This window comes from Manis javanica, chromosome 11, assembly GCF_040802235.1.
Source record: "Manis javanica isolate MJ-LG chromosome 11, MJ_LKY, whole genome shotgun sequence".
NCBI classification, from domain to species: domain Eukaryota; kingdom Metazoa; phylum Chordata; class Mammalia; order Pholidota; family Manidae; genus Manis; species Manis javanica.
Window position 1 is genome coordinate 32646958 of NC_133166.1, and position 16588 is coordinate 32663545.

Sequence of the window (16588 nt, forward strand, 5' to 3'; positions counted from 1 at the left end):
CACCAGAAAACCTATCTTTAAAAAATACCTAATAAAATGCTCTAAACTGAAAAAGGAAATGATAAAAGGAAGACCTCTTGGAATATTAGAAATAAAGGAAGAACATGTAAGCTAAAAATTTGGGTAAATACAATAGGCTTTCCTTCTCCCGAGTTTTCTAAGTTATGTTTGATGAGCTCAACCAGACTTACAATACAGTCTGATTTGGTTCTGAATGTATGTGGAGGACATATTTAAGACAATTTTTATTACAAATGGGAGAGGATAAAAAACCATAAAGGGAGGTATAGTTTCTATATGCACTTGAACTGGTGAAAAGATGGCACCAATAGAATAAGTATGTCTATTTAATATACTTAGAGAAATCACTGAAAAAGATGATACTCCAAAACACTACAGATAAATCAAAATAGAATTTAAAAAAATGTTTAGGTAAGTAAGAGAAGAAAAAAAACTAAAATAGCACTTAGTTACATATAAATGGTCTAAGTCTACCAACTAATAGGCAGAGATCAACATACAGATTTAAAAAACATGACCCAATAGCAGATAGCATGCTGTCTACAAATAATCCCTTCAAATATATTAGTATACACAGGCTGAAAGTAAAAGGATAGAAAATGATATATCAATGTAAATATTAAGCGAAATGAGGAATGGCTATACTAATATCAAATAAAGTAGACTTCAGAGCAAAGAAAATTACTAGAGACAGAGTCATTTTATAATAATAAAAGGGCCAATTCATCAAGACAGCAATCCTAAGTGTGTATGTACCAAAGAACAGAGCTACAAAACATGAAGCAAATTGTCCAAAATGAAAGGAGAAATTGTCAAATCTACAGTTATAGTTGGGGGACTTCAAAATCCCTCTCAATAGTTAGTAGGTAGAAGAACCTCTAGGCAGCAAATTAACGATGTAGAACTCAACACCATCAACCAATAGGATCTAATAGACATAAAATGCTCCACTCAACAGGAGCAGAATACATATCCTTTTCAAATCCCTGTGGACTATATACCAGGATACAACATACTCTGGACCACAAAACAAATGTCAACAAATTTTAAAAGAATTAAAATTAGAGTGTTCTTCCCAAATACAATGGAATCAAATTAGAAATCAGTAACAAAAGGAAACCAGAAAATTGCCAAATGTTTGAAAAATAAACAACACACTTCTAATAATCCCTGAATCAATGAGGAAGTCTCAATGGAAATAAAATAAATTTGAACTGAATGAAAATGAAAATATATGAAAAATTGTGAGGCACATCTTAAGCAATACTGAGAGGAATCTTAGAGTATTAAATGCTCACCTTCAGTAAAATGTTTACATTAGTGGAAAGAGGAAGTTTTGAGTCAATAATCTAAGCTCCACCTATCCTGGAAAAAGAAAAGCTAAAGAAATTCATAGCAAGCAGAACAAAGGTCATAATAAAGAAGAAAGCAGAAATCAGTGAAATTGAAAACAGAAAAATAGAGAAAATCAATATAACAGCTAATTCTTTGAAAAGATCAATACAGTTGACAAACCTATAGCAGGACTGGCAGGTAAAACAAAAAAGGCAAAAATTTCCAATATTAGAAATGAAAAGAATACCACTACAGATCTTACATATTCAAAAGGAGAGTAAGGCACTACAGTGAAACAACTCTGCACACATACATTTTTGATTATTTGGATGAAATGAACCAATACCTTAAAAAGTACAAACTACAACTCATTCAGTATGAATTAAATAATTTGAATAACCCTATAACTGTTAAGGTATTAAATTCATAATTAAAAATCCCTCAGAAAGGAAATCTCTAAATTGGGGTGGTTTCACTGGAGAAGTATACCAAACATTTTAGAAGAACAAAAACCAGTGAGACATAATCTCTTCCAAAAGGTAGAAATTGAGGGAAATCTTTCCCAATTTATTCTACAAAGCTTGTTTTTCTTATTCTGATGCTAAACCAAACATAGTTAAAAGAGAAGAAAACCTGTGAGGAAGCCATATCATTAGTGCAAATAGATGGGGAAATCCTTACCAAAATATTAGCAGATATAAATAAATAATATATAAAAAGAGTTATATGCCATGACCAAGTAGAGTTCATTTTAGGAAAGCTGGCCAGTATTAAAAATCAATCAGTGTAAACTGCCATATTAATTTGCAAAAGAAGAACATTCACATGATTATATCAGTTGACTCAGAAAAAGCATTTGTCAAAATTCAGTATCCACTCATGATGAAAACTCAAAAAAGTAGGAATAGAAGGTAATTTTATCAAATTGACAAAGAACGTATTCAAAAAACCTACAACTAATATAATACTTCATGGTGAGAGACTGAATGCTTTCCCCTTACAATGTCAAGCTTGCGTACGCAAGGATGTCTGCTCTCACCAGTCTTACTTAATACAGTATCAGAAGTTTTAGCCACACAGTAAGAAAAGAAGAGGAAATAAAAACCATACCAATTAAAAGAAAAACAAAAATATCCCCCAGCCCTTTTAGGATAACATGATTTTTATGTAGAAAATCCCAAGGCATCTACAAAAAAAATCCCCACAAAAATACTAGAACTAGTGAGTTTATCAAGATAACAGGATATCAGGTACATATACAAAAATGAATTGTTTTGCAGAATACTAGCAAAGAATATGTGGAAAGTGAAATTCAAAATAAAATACTACTTACAAATGTGAGAAAAAAAGCTTTAGGTGTAAATGCAACAAAATAATTACTAGATCTATATGTTGGAATCTGCAAATTGTGAGAAGAGTACCTAAATAAGTGTGGAGAGGTATACCATGTTCATTGATTGGAAGGTTCAATATAGTAAACATGTCAGTTCTTCCCAAGATTATATATAGTTTTAATACATTTTCTCTCAGAATCTGGCAAGATTTTAAAGTGATACACAGAAGCTTTTTCTAAAGTTCATGTAGGAACTAAAATAGCTAGAATTGTTAAAAGAATTTTGGAGAAGAAAAAGTGGGAGAAAAAAGTCTGCCTGATTTCAAGACTTACTGTGTAGCACAGTAATTAAGACTGTGGTATTGGTGGACAAATAGCCAGACAGAATAGAAAACCCAGAAATAATAGATCCACACAAATATGCCAAACTAATTTTTGAGAGGCACAAAAGTGACTCAATAGAGGAAGGATGGTCTTTTCAACAAATGGTGGTGGAACAATTGGGCATCCATATCCACAAAAGTGAACCTCTACTTAACCTCATACCTTGTACAAAAATTAACTCAAGATGGACAATAGACTTAAACATAAAATGTAAAGTATAAACTTATAGTAAAAGTCCATAGGGAAAAAAAATTTCCAGATCTAGGATTTGATACCAAAAGTACAACCCCCAAAGGGATGAATTGGATCTCATCAAAATTTAAAAAAATAAAAACACTATTTGGAAGCCTATGTGAAGAAGATAAGAAAAGCTACAGACAGGGAGGACATATTTGCAAACAACATATCTGACAAAGGACTAATGTCTAGAATATATAAAGTCTCAAAATACAATAAAAAAAACATGCAGTCTGTAGACAGTTGGTAAAAGACATAACATTTCATTGAAGAGGATATCCACATATCAGATAAATGCAAGAAAAAAATGTTCCACATCACTAGGGAAATACAAACCCAAGTCACAATGAAGACATCACTCTCTACCTACAGAATGGCTAAAATAAAAAATACCAGTAGCACAAAAAAAGGCTGGCAACAATATGGAGAAAATCACTCATCCATTCTTGGGAATGTAAAATGTCACAGGCAGTTTCTTATGAAACTGAGACATACAGTTATCCTGAACCTCCAGCAATTGTACTCTGAGTTATTTATCCCAGAGAAATGAAATCTTTGTAAACTGTTGCTTATATCAAAACCTATATGTGAATGTTCATAGCATCTTTATTTTTAATATCCTCAAACTGGAATCAGGCCAGAGGTCCTTAAACAAATGAATGGTTTGGCAAATGGTGCTTTATACAAACCATAGAATACTACTCAGCAATAAAAAGGAACAAACTATTGATACATACAAGAATCTGAATTTTCAGGGAATTATGCTCAGTGAAAAAAGCCTAGCCCAAAAGGTTATATATGATGTAATTCCATTTATATGACATTTTTGATATATGACAATATTTTAGAAGTTGAGGACAGACTAATCATTGCCAGAGCTTTAGATTTGGTAGGGTTGGGGAAGAATGGGTAGGTGGTTACTATTCAAGAGCAACAGGATGGATCCTTATGCTGTAGGAACTGTTCGCATTCTCTTGACTGTGGTGATTTAAACATGAAGGTATATAGATGATAAAATTGTGTAGAACTTAATACCCACACATAGACAAGTACTTTAAAATTGGAAAAATCTGAATAAGATAACTGGATTGTATCAATGTCAATATCCTGGTTGTATTATTTATTATACTATAATTTTGCAAAACATTAGGGGAAACAGGGCAAAGTGTACAAGGGGCTTTATATTTTTTCTTGTAATTGTATGTGAATCTACAAATGTCTCAAAAATTAGAATTAGAAAAAGTGGATGGCTTAGGTAAAAGTATCTAGGGCTCTTTTCCTACTTAAAAATCAAAACAAAATAAAGCTTAAGGTATATATCCTGGGAAAGACAGTTGAGTATATCTGTGGGAAGATATGTCACTATATAGCAATAGTGCAGAATTGCTAAGTACATCAAAATCAGTTAGGAAATTGTTGTCATTGGTGGTTCTGACTCAACTTCATTTGTCCAGTCTCCAAAATAAAATAACATATTTTGGCATCCATTTCTCCACTCAAAATAGACATTGAATAATAAAGAATTTTATATATAGGTTAAGGATAAAAGAAATGAGAGGATTTGTAAGCAGTGCCATTCTTTGGTTCTATCTTTTGATTGTACTGTTCCTAGGTTTTCTTCATTAACTATAAAATTGTGATAACCACTCTTTTTTTATTTGGAGAACTAAGGATATAAGAACTTTATGTTCTACTCTGAGCCCTGAAAGTTACAGTTTAAAAAAATATACAGTTATATTTTTATAATATGTGAGAAGTAAAGTCTAGAAAATAAAATTATCATCACTCTGGAATTATGAAAAATAGTCGTAGTCATCCCAAAGCTAATGTGGAAAATCTAAAGAAGATAGTTGGATTATATCAATGTCACAAATAATTTGACATCCTTAAGAGGACAGTTCAAGGTAAGTAGTATACTTTGTATTAATAATGGTAGAATGTTTACAGTATTTTCTGTTTTTATGATCCTTAACTTTTTTGATATGTAAAATAGAGTGTGGCATGATCTTTAGTTATCTGATGCATTACATTAAATGAAAATAAATATATATATTTACATTAGCCCATAATTTACATAATTCATTTATTGAATAAATGGATGAATTGAAGCTCATTTTTATAAATGATTAATTGTATTTATAATTATCCTGGTGACAGCTTGGTAAAAAGTGAATAAAAGAGCTGTAGAAAATTAATACAGCTTAACTGATGGCTGAGTCTGAATGATAATGGTGGCTAGCTGAATCTGCATATTTCCATACATCCTCCAAAAAAAACATAGACTAAAAGGAACACAAATGAAATGCAACTAATCCATACCTGCTGTATAAACTAGGAGTCAGAAGGCCATGAACTTCAAATTACCTGTGATTATCAAAATAATCACCAAGTTCCAATAGAGCTTCTGCAGCTATGGAGTATGGATTGGGAAGCTTTAGAGACTCTATGAAGCAGAGGAGAGGGGATTGAAGGATTTAAATAAAACAAAGACACCTTCAAAGAGAAAGTACAGCAGTGTGTGCCAAACAGTGAACACAGAATGGGACCTGATAGGGTATAGCACCAGCTACAGGAAAGTAGTTTTAGAACGAGCAGAATTAGAAGCAGCAGCCTTAGAGGGATTTTGTTTCTGAAGGAGGAAATACATAAGAAAGGCCTATTTATAATTATAAATAAAGATAAAGATAAATAAAGTGTAATGCCTCTGAGTCATAGGGAAGAGAAAAAAAAAAGAAAGAAAAATTAAGGGTCCTGTAAAATGAAAGAAATTACCAGTTTCTCTCCCATTATCCATTGAAGAAACTGCACTTGACTAAGTTGACAAAAGAAGGTACTCTTCAGACTAAAGAATTCTGTCCACAAAGTGACTAAGGTGAAAAATACAACTTACACAGTACCACTGTTAGAAGAAAACAGAAAATATGTATTAAAGCACTTCCCCTGATGAACCTTCCCACTGCCCCACCTCCTAGAAAAAGAAAATAACCAGAAAGTAAAATATTATAACACAGTACTCTAAACTACATATTCTCAACAAAACAAAACCTGGTGTCCAGCAATTTAAGAAGAGAAATGGATAAAAAAATAAATGCAATGTAAGTTGATTAAACTTGGGAAAGAAATTGAAGATGATGACAAAATTATGTTAGAAATGAAAAGTAAATTATAAAATGCTTAAAAGAGAGCAGAATGGAATAAATACCTATGAAGAAATTGAATGAAAATGAGACACAGAAGGAAAAAGACCTGAGAGGAAATGTAAAGGAAGACCAACAAAGAAGGTTCAACATAATTGGGGTCTGTGAAGAATAAACACAGCACAGTGGAACAAAATTACAAACTGTAATCCAGGAAAACTTTCTGGGAAAGGGGAAATAAATACCTACTTTTTGAAGGCCCTATCATGTACTTAAAAAAATTGACCTGGAACAACCAGCTTCAAGACATTTTAGCAAACTATCTAAGGATAAATTCGGCTGTTGTCATATTTTTGAAGAGAACAACATGCAATTCACAGCAACAGAATAGTAATTTCAAGGAAAGAAAGTACAGGCCAAGGATTTGATTCCAGCTAGGTTTTCCTTCAATTGTGGTATTCGAAAATCAATTTTTGAACTTGGAAGAATGTATTGAATATTGTATTCATGAGCCCTACCCGAGTTTTTTAGAGGATGAGCTCCATCCAACCAAGAGGTCACTTCAGCAAAAGGACTGTGGGAGTTTAATATATTGTAAAATTATGAACTAAATAAAACAAGATTGGGGACATGGGTAGAAAAATAGCATGAAATGTTAGACAAAGTACAAAGAATGTCACTCTGAAAAAAAAGGAGAAAGGGGAGAATAAGGGAAAATAGAATATGATCATAGACTGTTGAATAGGTAGGAGACAAAAGATGACATTTAAAACTGGCAGGCCAGACACTAAAAGCTTGAAGAAGGAAAAGGAAGAAAATTAGGATTAAGGGCACTAGCAAAAGTATAAATACTATAGAACAAAATTATTAACCTTCTTAAATACCAAAATAAAAGTTTAAAAATAGCAAAGAATATCACATAAAGTAACACAGCAGATTTTACTTAGTATAGTAATTAAATGTAGTGACTCAATGAAACAAAACATCATACCAAACATGACTGGGCTTAAATTGCCTATTAAAAGAAAAAGTTTAAGGTTGGCTCATAAAACAAATGTTAAAATTTGGTTCAAGCAAAAATCTATTAGTGGATGCTCACTCAGTTAAGGGTGGAAAGTCTGTGAAGGCTCAGGATTTTTGCATGGCTCTCAAGTGTCTCCTTACAGATTGTTAATTAGCTGTAAGGGGGTGGGGGGGAAGGATTATAGTGGAGAAATTGGATAACTCCTTGACCAGGTGATTAAAATTTATATTCCTAATAAGGAGGTTAGGGACATCATGGCCTGTGACTGATAGCTTTAGAAGGACAGTACATTATTACTTTAGTAGTCTAGTAAGGAATATGTAACCTAAACCTAATCATAAGGAACATCAGACAAACCCAAATTACAGACATTTTATAAAATGACACCTCTTCAAAAAACAGTAACGTCATGAAAGAAAGGCTTTAGAACTGTTCCAGAGAAAATGAATTTGAAGAGACAGCCAGGTGCAATCTGTGATTCTGGATTCAATTCTTACTGGGTGGAGAGAAAAGCACTATTAGGATAAAGGTAGCAAAATGTTAGAAGTTGCTGAGTTTGAGTTAAGAGTTTATGGGAACTTTCTGTTCTTTACACTGTTTTCTGAGTTAAAACAACTCTAGCTATGAATTATATAAGCCAGAGACCTATACAAACAGTTCAGTAAAGTAAAATTTGAGTTACGTAATTTTCTCACTGCCCATCTGCTCTGATTATTTTTTAGATACTGAATGTTTTTCAAGTTCAGTTTCCATTTGGAAAGCTCAGCACATTCCATAAGTCTATGTTAAGGTGTAGATGTGATTTCTCTTAAGTATAGAATTGGTTTTTAATCTACCTTCATCATTGTCCCATCCGCACATCGTTATGTATTTTTCTGAACATTTGAAAGACTTACACATCATGCTTTTCCTCTTAATACTTCAAAGTGACTTTTAAGAACTAAAAATATTCTTACATAAACAACAGTTATCAAACTCAGGAAAATTTCATCCTTTTCTCTTATGTTTTTACAAGATTTGCCCTTTTCATGCTTAAAAGATGCTTGAGAAAAAATTCATTTTCTAAATGTGTCCTTTCCTGTGACCTCCTGTAAAGTACTTAGTCACATGGAAAAAAACCCCCAGCTATTTGGTTCCATCCACCCCTTGGTGCTTCATCGTATCGTATCTGAGAGAAGAAAATATGAAATAGATGAGGTTAGAAGCATTTTGAATATCTCTTCATATTTTTTATCTTATTCCAAAATGAGCTATATCAAACAATATATGGGTAGTAGTTTTAGAAGCTTTGCCAGCTATTTTACAACTAAGTCCATTTTGCCATATCAGGCTTCTTTATTTAATTTTTGAGTAACAGCTTGTTCTATGACAGATAAAAGAAAAACAGTTGAAAATGTTGTTTTAATAATTCCATTTCTTTTGCTTTCTGTTTAATAAATATTGCCGGTAGCTCTGCTTAGACTGTGTGAAGAAAAGAGATGACATCAAATCAAAGTTGAGATTATGCAATATAAGCTTACATTCTGTATTAACTAAAATTTATTTTTTTGTGAAAAATCAGTGATTAAAAATTAAAATAAAAATTAATAACTTTATGCCCACTGATTCTTCAACACTATTCATACTAAGTTTCTTGCTTCTATCTTAAGGCTGTAAAGAGAACTAAATGGTTCCACTAGGTGAACAATCCAGGAGCTCTCATACATTTTCAAATGGAGTGATATCTGACAAACAGTGAGAAAGTTGCACAGTGTTTTTCAGACCTTACAACTAATACAGTGGTGGATTACTGACTGATGTAAATATATCAATTAAGGATGATTATTAGATTTTTTAATGTATGGGTAATGTGGATTCTTCAGAGTGCTGTGTTATATTCTATATGATTAAAAATGTCTCCTTTTACAAGAAGATTGAAATGATACATGTAACTGCTTTTCTAAGAAGTATGGAATTGGTTTTTAATCTAAAGACAGGATTTTTGTTAGATAATTTAGTCAAATGTCAAAATGTAAAGTCAGTACAAATTAGGTAGAATTGACTAACTCTAATGTGCAATACTAGGAAAGGCAATACTAAGAAGTACTAGGAAATACTGCTCATGCAAAATGAGGTCTTTTTTTTTTCTTACTCAGTTTTTATGATAATACTATTTTACTATTGTTATTTTTTTCCTTTTTGCACTTTGAGTTACTAACTTTCTAGCCATTCTACTTATAAGTATTTTGGTAATAGTATTTGTATATTCACAGCTTTGTCATTAACATTATAATATTTTTAAGTAATTATAAAACAATTATTTTTTCTAACTAGGAAGAAGCATTACATGCATTTATTCAGCCAGAGATCCTGGATGGCCCAAATCAGTATTTTTGTGAACGTTGTAAAAAGAAGTGTGATGCACGAAAGGTAGATGCCATGTAGAAATTAACACTTAATTATCTGAGATAATATTCAAGTATTCAATAGGTCCCTTCTTTTTAGGGTCTTCGGTTTTTGCATTTCCCTTATCTGCTGACCTTACAATTAAAAAGATTCGATTTTGATTATACAACCATGCACCGGATTAAATTGAATGATCGGATGACATTTCCTGAGGAGCTAGATATGAGTACATTTATTGATGTTGAAGATGAGGTAAAACATTAATTTTTTTCTTGTTATTTTTTTCATTAATCCATTTTGGTCTGTCATGTGTTTAAAAGAGCTACTATTTGGGGTATCTGAACACTGATGTTTAAACTGTCTTCTTGATAGAAGCTTTTTCTTATTTTCTAAGGCCAATTCTATAAAAAGAAATAGCTTTGTATAAGCTTTTATTGTCCAACATAAATTGTATTTCACGTATCTTGTTTGACCAGAATAACTTATGATGATGTTATTTGAAAACACAAAGGATATCAAATTCAAATTATTTCTTTGAGTGATGTTTTTCTTAGTTATTGAAACCAGTCTAGAGGTAGACTATACTTGTTTTTCTGGTACATAGGCAACACAGAACAAATACATATGAGTGAATGAACAGGCATACATGGTAGTATGGCCTTAATTTCTTGTATTTGTTTCAGTGTCTTTTTTAAGGATTAAGGTTTCTGGGTTATTCTCATTAAAGTTTGCCAACTTTTAAATTGTCTAGGTTGGAAAGTTAGAAATTAAAAGCATTTTGTGTTTTCCTTTTTTAATAAGTTTTTTAAAATTAAAACTATTTAAATAGTTTGAGAATGGAACTTTGAAGGACGTAGATAATGCTCATCAATTTCTTCCACTTACTGACCTCCCTGGATTTCCTGGTTCCTCTGTCCTTATCCAGTACAGCATTCATAATGCCCCAGTCTCTTTTTTTTAGAAACTGTCTTGATTCATTATGTGGAATATTTATAATTACTTAATATAGTTATTACAGTGTGGTAAATCATTTTTAGTCTCAAAACTGCCATGAAGCATTTTTCTGATAGGAACTGATCACTAATTATAAAAATGCCTTTTCTCAGAAGCTTAAAAATAATTTAAAACATTCAGCAAGTTTTATTTAGTGCTCTTGAGTACTAAGAGGTATTGTGTGATGGGAGAGCCTCTCTTTCCATGTCTATAAAATGAGGATAATAACTGCTTTTTATAGCTTTTATAGAAGAGAGTACCTTACAATAAAGTAGATATTCACTGAAAGGTAACTATGACCAGATAACATTTTGAAAGATTTAATTTAAAGTAATATCTCAAGTATTGTGTTTAAGCTAGGAAATCTACTCAAAGCATATCAAACTCAAAGGGGACAAAATCTTTATAGAATTACCACACAGAGATCAGTATGAGATTAGTCTTCTGTATATTCCTAATGTATTTCTCGTAAAGGGATATCTTTTCCAAGGAAATCTTCCAGAACTTAAAGGTTTCTGAAGTTCTAAGTACACTTCTTGGGAGAAGAGATGTTTCAGCTTAAAGGAGTTTCAGAAATGATCTCTTTGTATATAGGGTAGAGATCTGAAGTTGGTTTTCACCTCCATTTTTCCTTGAACTAGACTTACTTGAGGGATGAAGACTGTATGTTAAATGTAGTCCCTACAACAAAGTTCTCGGCCAAAAGGTGGTGCTCATTGTATATTGCTTGGTTAATTCAAGAACTTTCTGTGCAGTGCCTTTACATATCAAGAGCCTACGTCTTACAGAAGAATTCTCTAACTATTTAAATAAAACATTTTTAGGTATGTATATAATACTACACTAAAGGAAAAGGGGAAAGAATTGGGGATTCCTAAGAGGTAGATGTCTTCAAATTAAATTATAATGAAAGATTTTATATCATAACATGGAAAAGTATGATTTTTTGTTGTTGCATTTCCACCTCCTGTACAGAAGAGTATAAAATTCCTAAGGATAAATACAATGTCTTGTGTTACGTTAATTTCTATAATACCATAACATAGTGATAAACCAAATTGAACTTATTGTTCAAGAAAAGAGATGATATTCTTTTGGGATTTGAAAACAAAAGCTCATTTTTAGCACTAAATTCTCTGCTTTTACATGTTTTGGTGAAAAATGTTGATTTTATATTTTTACTTTGCAACTATACATTAATGGGGTTTAATAGAATTCTGAATCACTAATATGTTAAATTAGAATTTTAAGGAAGTTAATAGAAATGCTTTTAAAATATACTTCTGTTTAATTTTATTTAAGGTCTCACTTTTTAAGAGAGAATAGATTTACTTTAAGTATTTTTATTAACAATATCTTAAATTATGTGAAAAAGTTAGCATATAGGTAAAAAGTTTTACTGAGTATATATTTTACCTTTTATTTAGCTTATAATTGTAAGATAATTATTTTTTATTAAGAAATCTCCTCAGACTGAAAGTTGCACTGACAGTGGAGCAGAAAATGAAGGCAGTTGTCACAGTGATCAAATGAGCAATGATTTCTCCAATGATGATGGTGTTGATGAAGGGATCTGCCTTGAAAGTAACAGTGGAACTGAGAAGATTTCAAAATCTGGACTTGAAAAGGTACGTTTTATAGTTTGTGGATTTTAGTTAACAGAGAATAAAGTGGTCTCTCAGCTGCCATGTAATTCTATAGCTGTTGTGACCGATAAAGTTCTCTTTAAAAGAAGTTCAATTTTTGAAAGACTTTATCTAAGATACTATTCTTTATGCATATATATGACTATACTTAAACTAGGAAAGGCAACCTATAGGTGGGAGCATTAACTTCTGGGAGGCTGAACTGTACCTATGTAAGCAAGCTGTGTTGTGGTATGGAAAGGTTGCCTAATAGTCAGGAAACTATTTCTGCCTTGAAAGTTGCTACAAGCCTGTAAGTCGTACATCATATCAAAGTTTTCTTATATAGTAAAATGCAAGTATTAGACTGGATCTGTTGGCTAAACAAATTCTGGCTATGGAACCCTTTCCGAAAAAATTAATAATAGAACTGATCTTTTGAGGTAAGAGAAAAACAAAACCCTCAGTCCTTCTCCCCTCCCCCATGACAGCCCTTAAGACACTTCAAAAAATAATAAAGTTCCATGGATTATAATTTGAAGGGTATAAGACTTGGTAATTTCTAAGATGTCATCTTTCTTGTCACAGTGTCAGTGATCTTCAAGATTACATCAAACTTTTTCTTTCATATTCATATAATCTGCTTTATCTAGAGGGAGAATTACAGATCATATGTCTTGAATATGGTATAAATAATCTCTAGTGCAAAGACTGATCACTAGCTCAAGTTTTATTAAATAATATAGAGCTTTTCATGGAGTTTCACTTGCATAAATCTATCTTTAGATGAAGACCATTATTTTTACCACCCACATCACTACCCTATATCTTTTAAAATTATCTTCTTTCAGGCAGGCAGATGATCATGACTTGCTATATAATCAATAATGTAATGAGTACATTATAACTTAGTTTATACTAAGTTCAACATTGCATTCAAGCAAGGGTTGGAAAACTGTGGCTCAGGAGCCAAATCCAGCCCCCTTACCTGTTTTCCTACCTAGACAATTTTATCTATTTTTTTTTCCATCTTAATACACTAGGTAGAACTTCCCATAGTGTTGAATAGGAGTGATAAGAGGACATCTTGCCTTGTTCCCAGTCTCAGGAGGAAAGTGTGCAGTTTGGCACCATTAAGTGTGGTGTTGGCTCTAGGTTTTTTTCTTGTTGTTGTTATTTTGTTATCATTAATCTACAATTACATGAAGAACATTATGTTTACTAGGCTCCCCCCTTCACCAAGTCCCCCCACACACACCCCATTACAGTCAGTGTCCATCAGCGTAGTAAGATGTTATAGAATCACTACTTGTCTTCTCTGTGTTGCACAGCCCTCCCCATTCCCCCCACCACATTATACATGCTAATCGTAATACCCCCTTTCTTCTTCCCCGCCTTGTTCCCTCCCTTCCCTCGCATTCTCTCCAGTCTCTTTTCCTTTGGTAACTGTTAGTCCATTCTTGGGTTCTGTGATTCTGCTGCTGTTTTGTTCCTTCAGTTTTTCTTTGTTCTTATACTCCACATATGAGTGAAATCATTTGGTATTTGTCTTTCTCTGCTTGTCTTATTTCACTGAGCATAATACCCTCTAGCTCTGTCCATGTTGTTGCAAATGGTAGAATTTGTTTTCTTCTCATGGCCGAATAATACTCCATCGTGTATATGTACCACATCTTCTTTATGCATTCATGTACTGATGAACACTTAGGTTGCTTCCATTTCTTGGCTATTGTAAATAGTGATGCGATGTTAGCCATCTGAATTTCTTTGGAGAACTGTCTGCTCAGCTCCTCTACCCATTTTTTAATTGGATTATTTACTTTTTGTTTGTTGAGGTGCATGAGCTCTTTATATATTTTAGATGTCAAGCCTTTATCAGATGTCATTTATGAATATATTCTCCCATACCGTAGGGTAAACTGTTCTATTGATGGTGTCCTTTGCTGTACAGAAGCGTTTCAGCTTGATGTACTCCCACTTATTCATTTTTGCTTTTGTTTTCCTTGCCCAGGGAGATATGTTCATGAAGAAGTTGCTCATGCTTATGTCCAAGAGATTTTTGACTATGTTTTTTTCTAAGAGTTTTATGGTTTCATGACTTACATTCAGGTCTTTGATCCATTTCTAGTTTACTTTTGTGTATGGGGTTAGACAGTGATCTAGTTTCGTAGCTGTCCAGTTTTGCCAGCACCATCTGTTGAAGAGGCTGTCATTTCCCCATTGTATGTCCATGGCTCCTTTATCGAATATTAATTGACCATATATGTTTGGGTTAATGTCTGGAGTCTCTATTCTGTTCCACTGGTCTGTGGCTCTGTTCTTGTGCCAGTACCAAATTGTCTTGATTACTGTGGCTTTGGAGTAGAGCTTGAAGTTGGGGAGTGAGATCCCCTCTACTTTATTTCTTCCTTCTCAGGATTGCTTTGGCTATTCGGGGTCTTTGTTGTTTCCATATGAATTTTTGAACTATTTGTTCCAGTTCGTTGAAGAATGTTGTTGGTAATTTGATAGGGATTGCATCGAATCTATATATTGCTTTGGGCAGGCTGGCCATTTTGATGATAGTAATTCTTCCTAGCCAAGAGCATGGGATGAGTTTCCATTTGCTAGTGTCCTCTTTAATTTCTCTTAAGAGTGTCTTACAGTTTTCAGGGTATAAGTCTTTCACTTCCTTGGTTAGGTATTTAATTCTTTTTGATGTAATTGTGAATGGAATTGTTTTCCTGATTTCTCTTTCTATTAGTTCATTGTTAGTGTATAGGAAAGCCACAGATTTCTGTGTGTTAATTTTGTATCCTGCAACTTTGCTGTATTCTGGTATCAGTTTTAGTAGTTTTGGAGTTGAGTCTTTAGGGATTTTTATGTACAATGTCATGTCATCTGCAAATAGTGACAGTTTGACTTCTTCTTTACCAATTTGGATTGGTTGTATTTCTTTGTCTTGTCTAATTGCCATGACTAGGACCTCCAGTACTATGTTGAATAACACTGGGGAGAGTGGGTATCCCTGTCTTGTTCCCGATCTCAGAGGAAAAGCTTTCAGCTTCTCGCTGTTCACTATGATGTTGGCTTTGGGCTTATGATATATGGCCTTTATTATGTTGAGGTACTTGCCCTGTATACCCATTTTGTTGAGAGTTTTTATCATGAATGGATGTTGAATTTTGTCAAATGCTTTTTCAGCATCTATGGAGATGATCATGTGGTTTTTGTCTTTCTTTTTGTTTATGTAATGGATGATGTTGATGGATTTTCAAATGTTGTACCATCCTTGCGTCCCTGGGATAAATCCCACTTGGTCATAGTGTATGATCCTTTTGATGTATTTTTTAATTCGGTTTGCTAATATTTTGTTGAGTATTTTTGCATCTACGTTCATCAGGGATTTTGGTCTGTAGTTTTCTTTTTTGGTGGGGTCTTTGCCTGCTTTTAGTATTAGGGTGATGTTGGCTTCATAGAATGAGTTTGGGAGTATTCCCTCCTCTTCTATTTTTTGGAAAACTTTAAGGAGAATGGGTATTATATCTTCTCTGTATGTCTGATAAAATTCCGAGGTAAATCCATCTGGCCTGGGGGTTTTGTTCCTGGGTAGTTTTTTGATTACTGCTTCAGTTTCATTGCTGGTAATTGGTCTGTTTAGATTTTCTGTTTCTTTCTGGGCCAGTCTTGGAAGGTTGTAATTTTCTAGGAAGTTGTCCATTTCTCCTGTTTTTTCTAGCTTGTTAGCATATAGGTTTTCATAGTAGTCTCTAATAATTCTTTGTATTTCTGAGAGGTCCGTTGTGAATTTTCCTTTCTCGTTTCTGATTCTGTTGATGTGTGTTGATTCTCGTTTTCTCTTAATAATTCTGGCTAGAGGCATATCTATTTTGTTTATTTTCTCAAAGAACCAGCTCTTGGTTTCATTGATTTTTTTCTATTGTTTTATTCTTCTCAATTTTATTTCTTTCTTTTCTGATCTTTATTATGTCCCTCCTTCTGCTGACTTTAGACCTCATTTGTTCTTCTTTTTCCAATTTTGATAATTGTGACATTAGACTATTTGTTTCAGATTGTTCTTCCTTCTTTAAATATGCCTGGATTGCTATATACTTTCCTCTTAAGACTCCTTTTG

At 32.9% G+C, this 16588-nt stretch overlaps 1 protein-coding gene across 4 annotated transcripts in view; it reads left to right on the plus strand.

Moving 5' to 3' along the window:
- Nucleotides 1-16588, plus strand: part of USP47 (ubiquitin specific peptidase 47) — a 115228-nt gene that overhangs the window by 60829 nt on the left and 37811 nt on the right. For all 4 annotated transcript variants that reach the window (XM_037026374.2, XM_037026375.2, XM_037026377.2 and 1 more), the window contains 3 exons: nucleotides 9785-9880; nucleotides 9956-10108; nucleotides 12310-12477. In XM_037026374.2, coding sequence (XP_036882269.2) covers nucleotides 9785-9880; nucleotides 9956-10108; nucleotides 12310-12477 — 417 coding nt within the window. The remainder of the gene's footprint in view (nucleotides 1-9784; nucleotides 9881-9955; nucleotides 10109-12309; nucleotides 12478-16588) is intronic.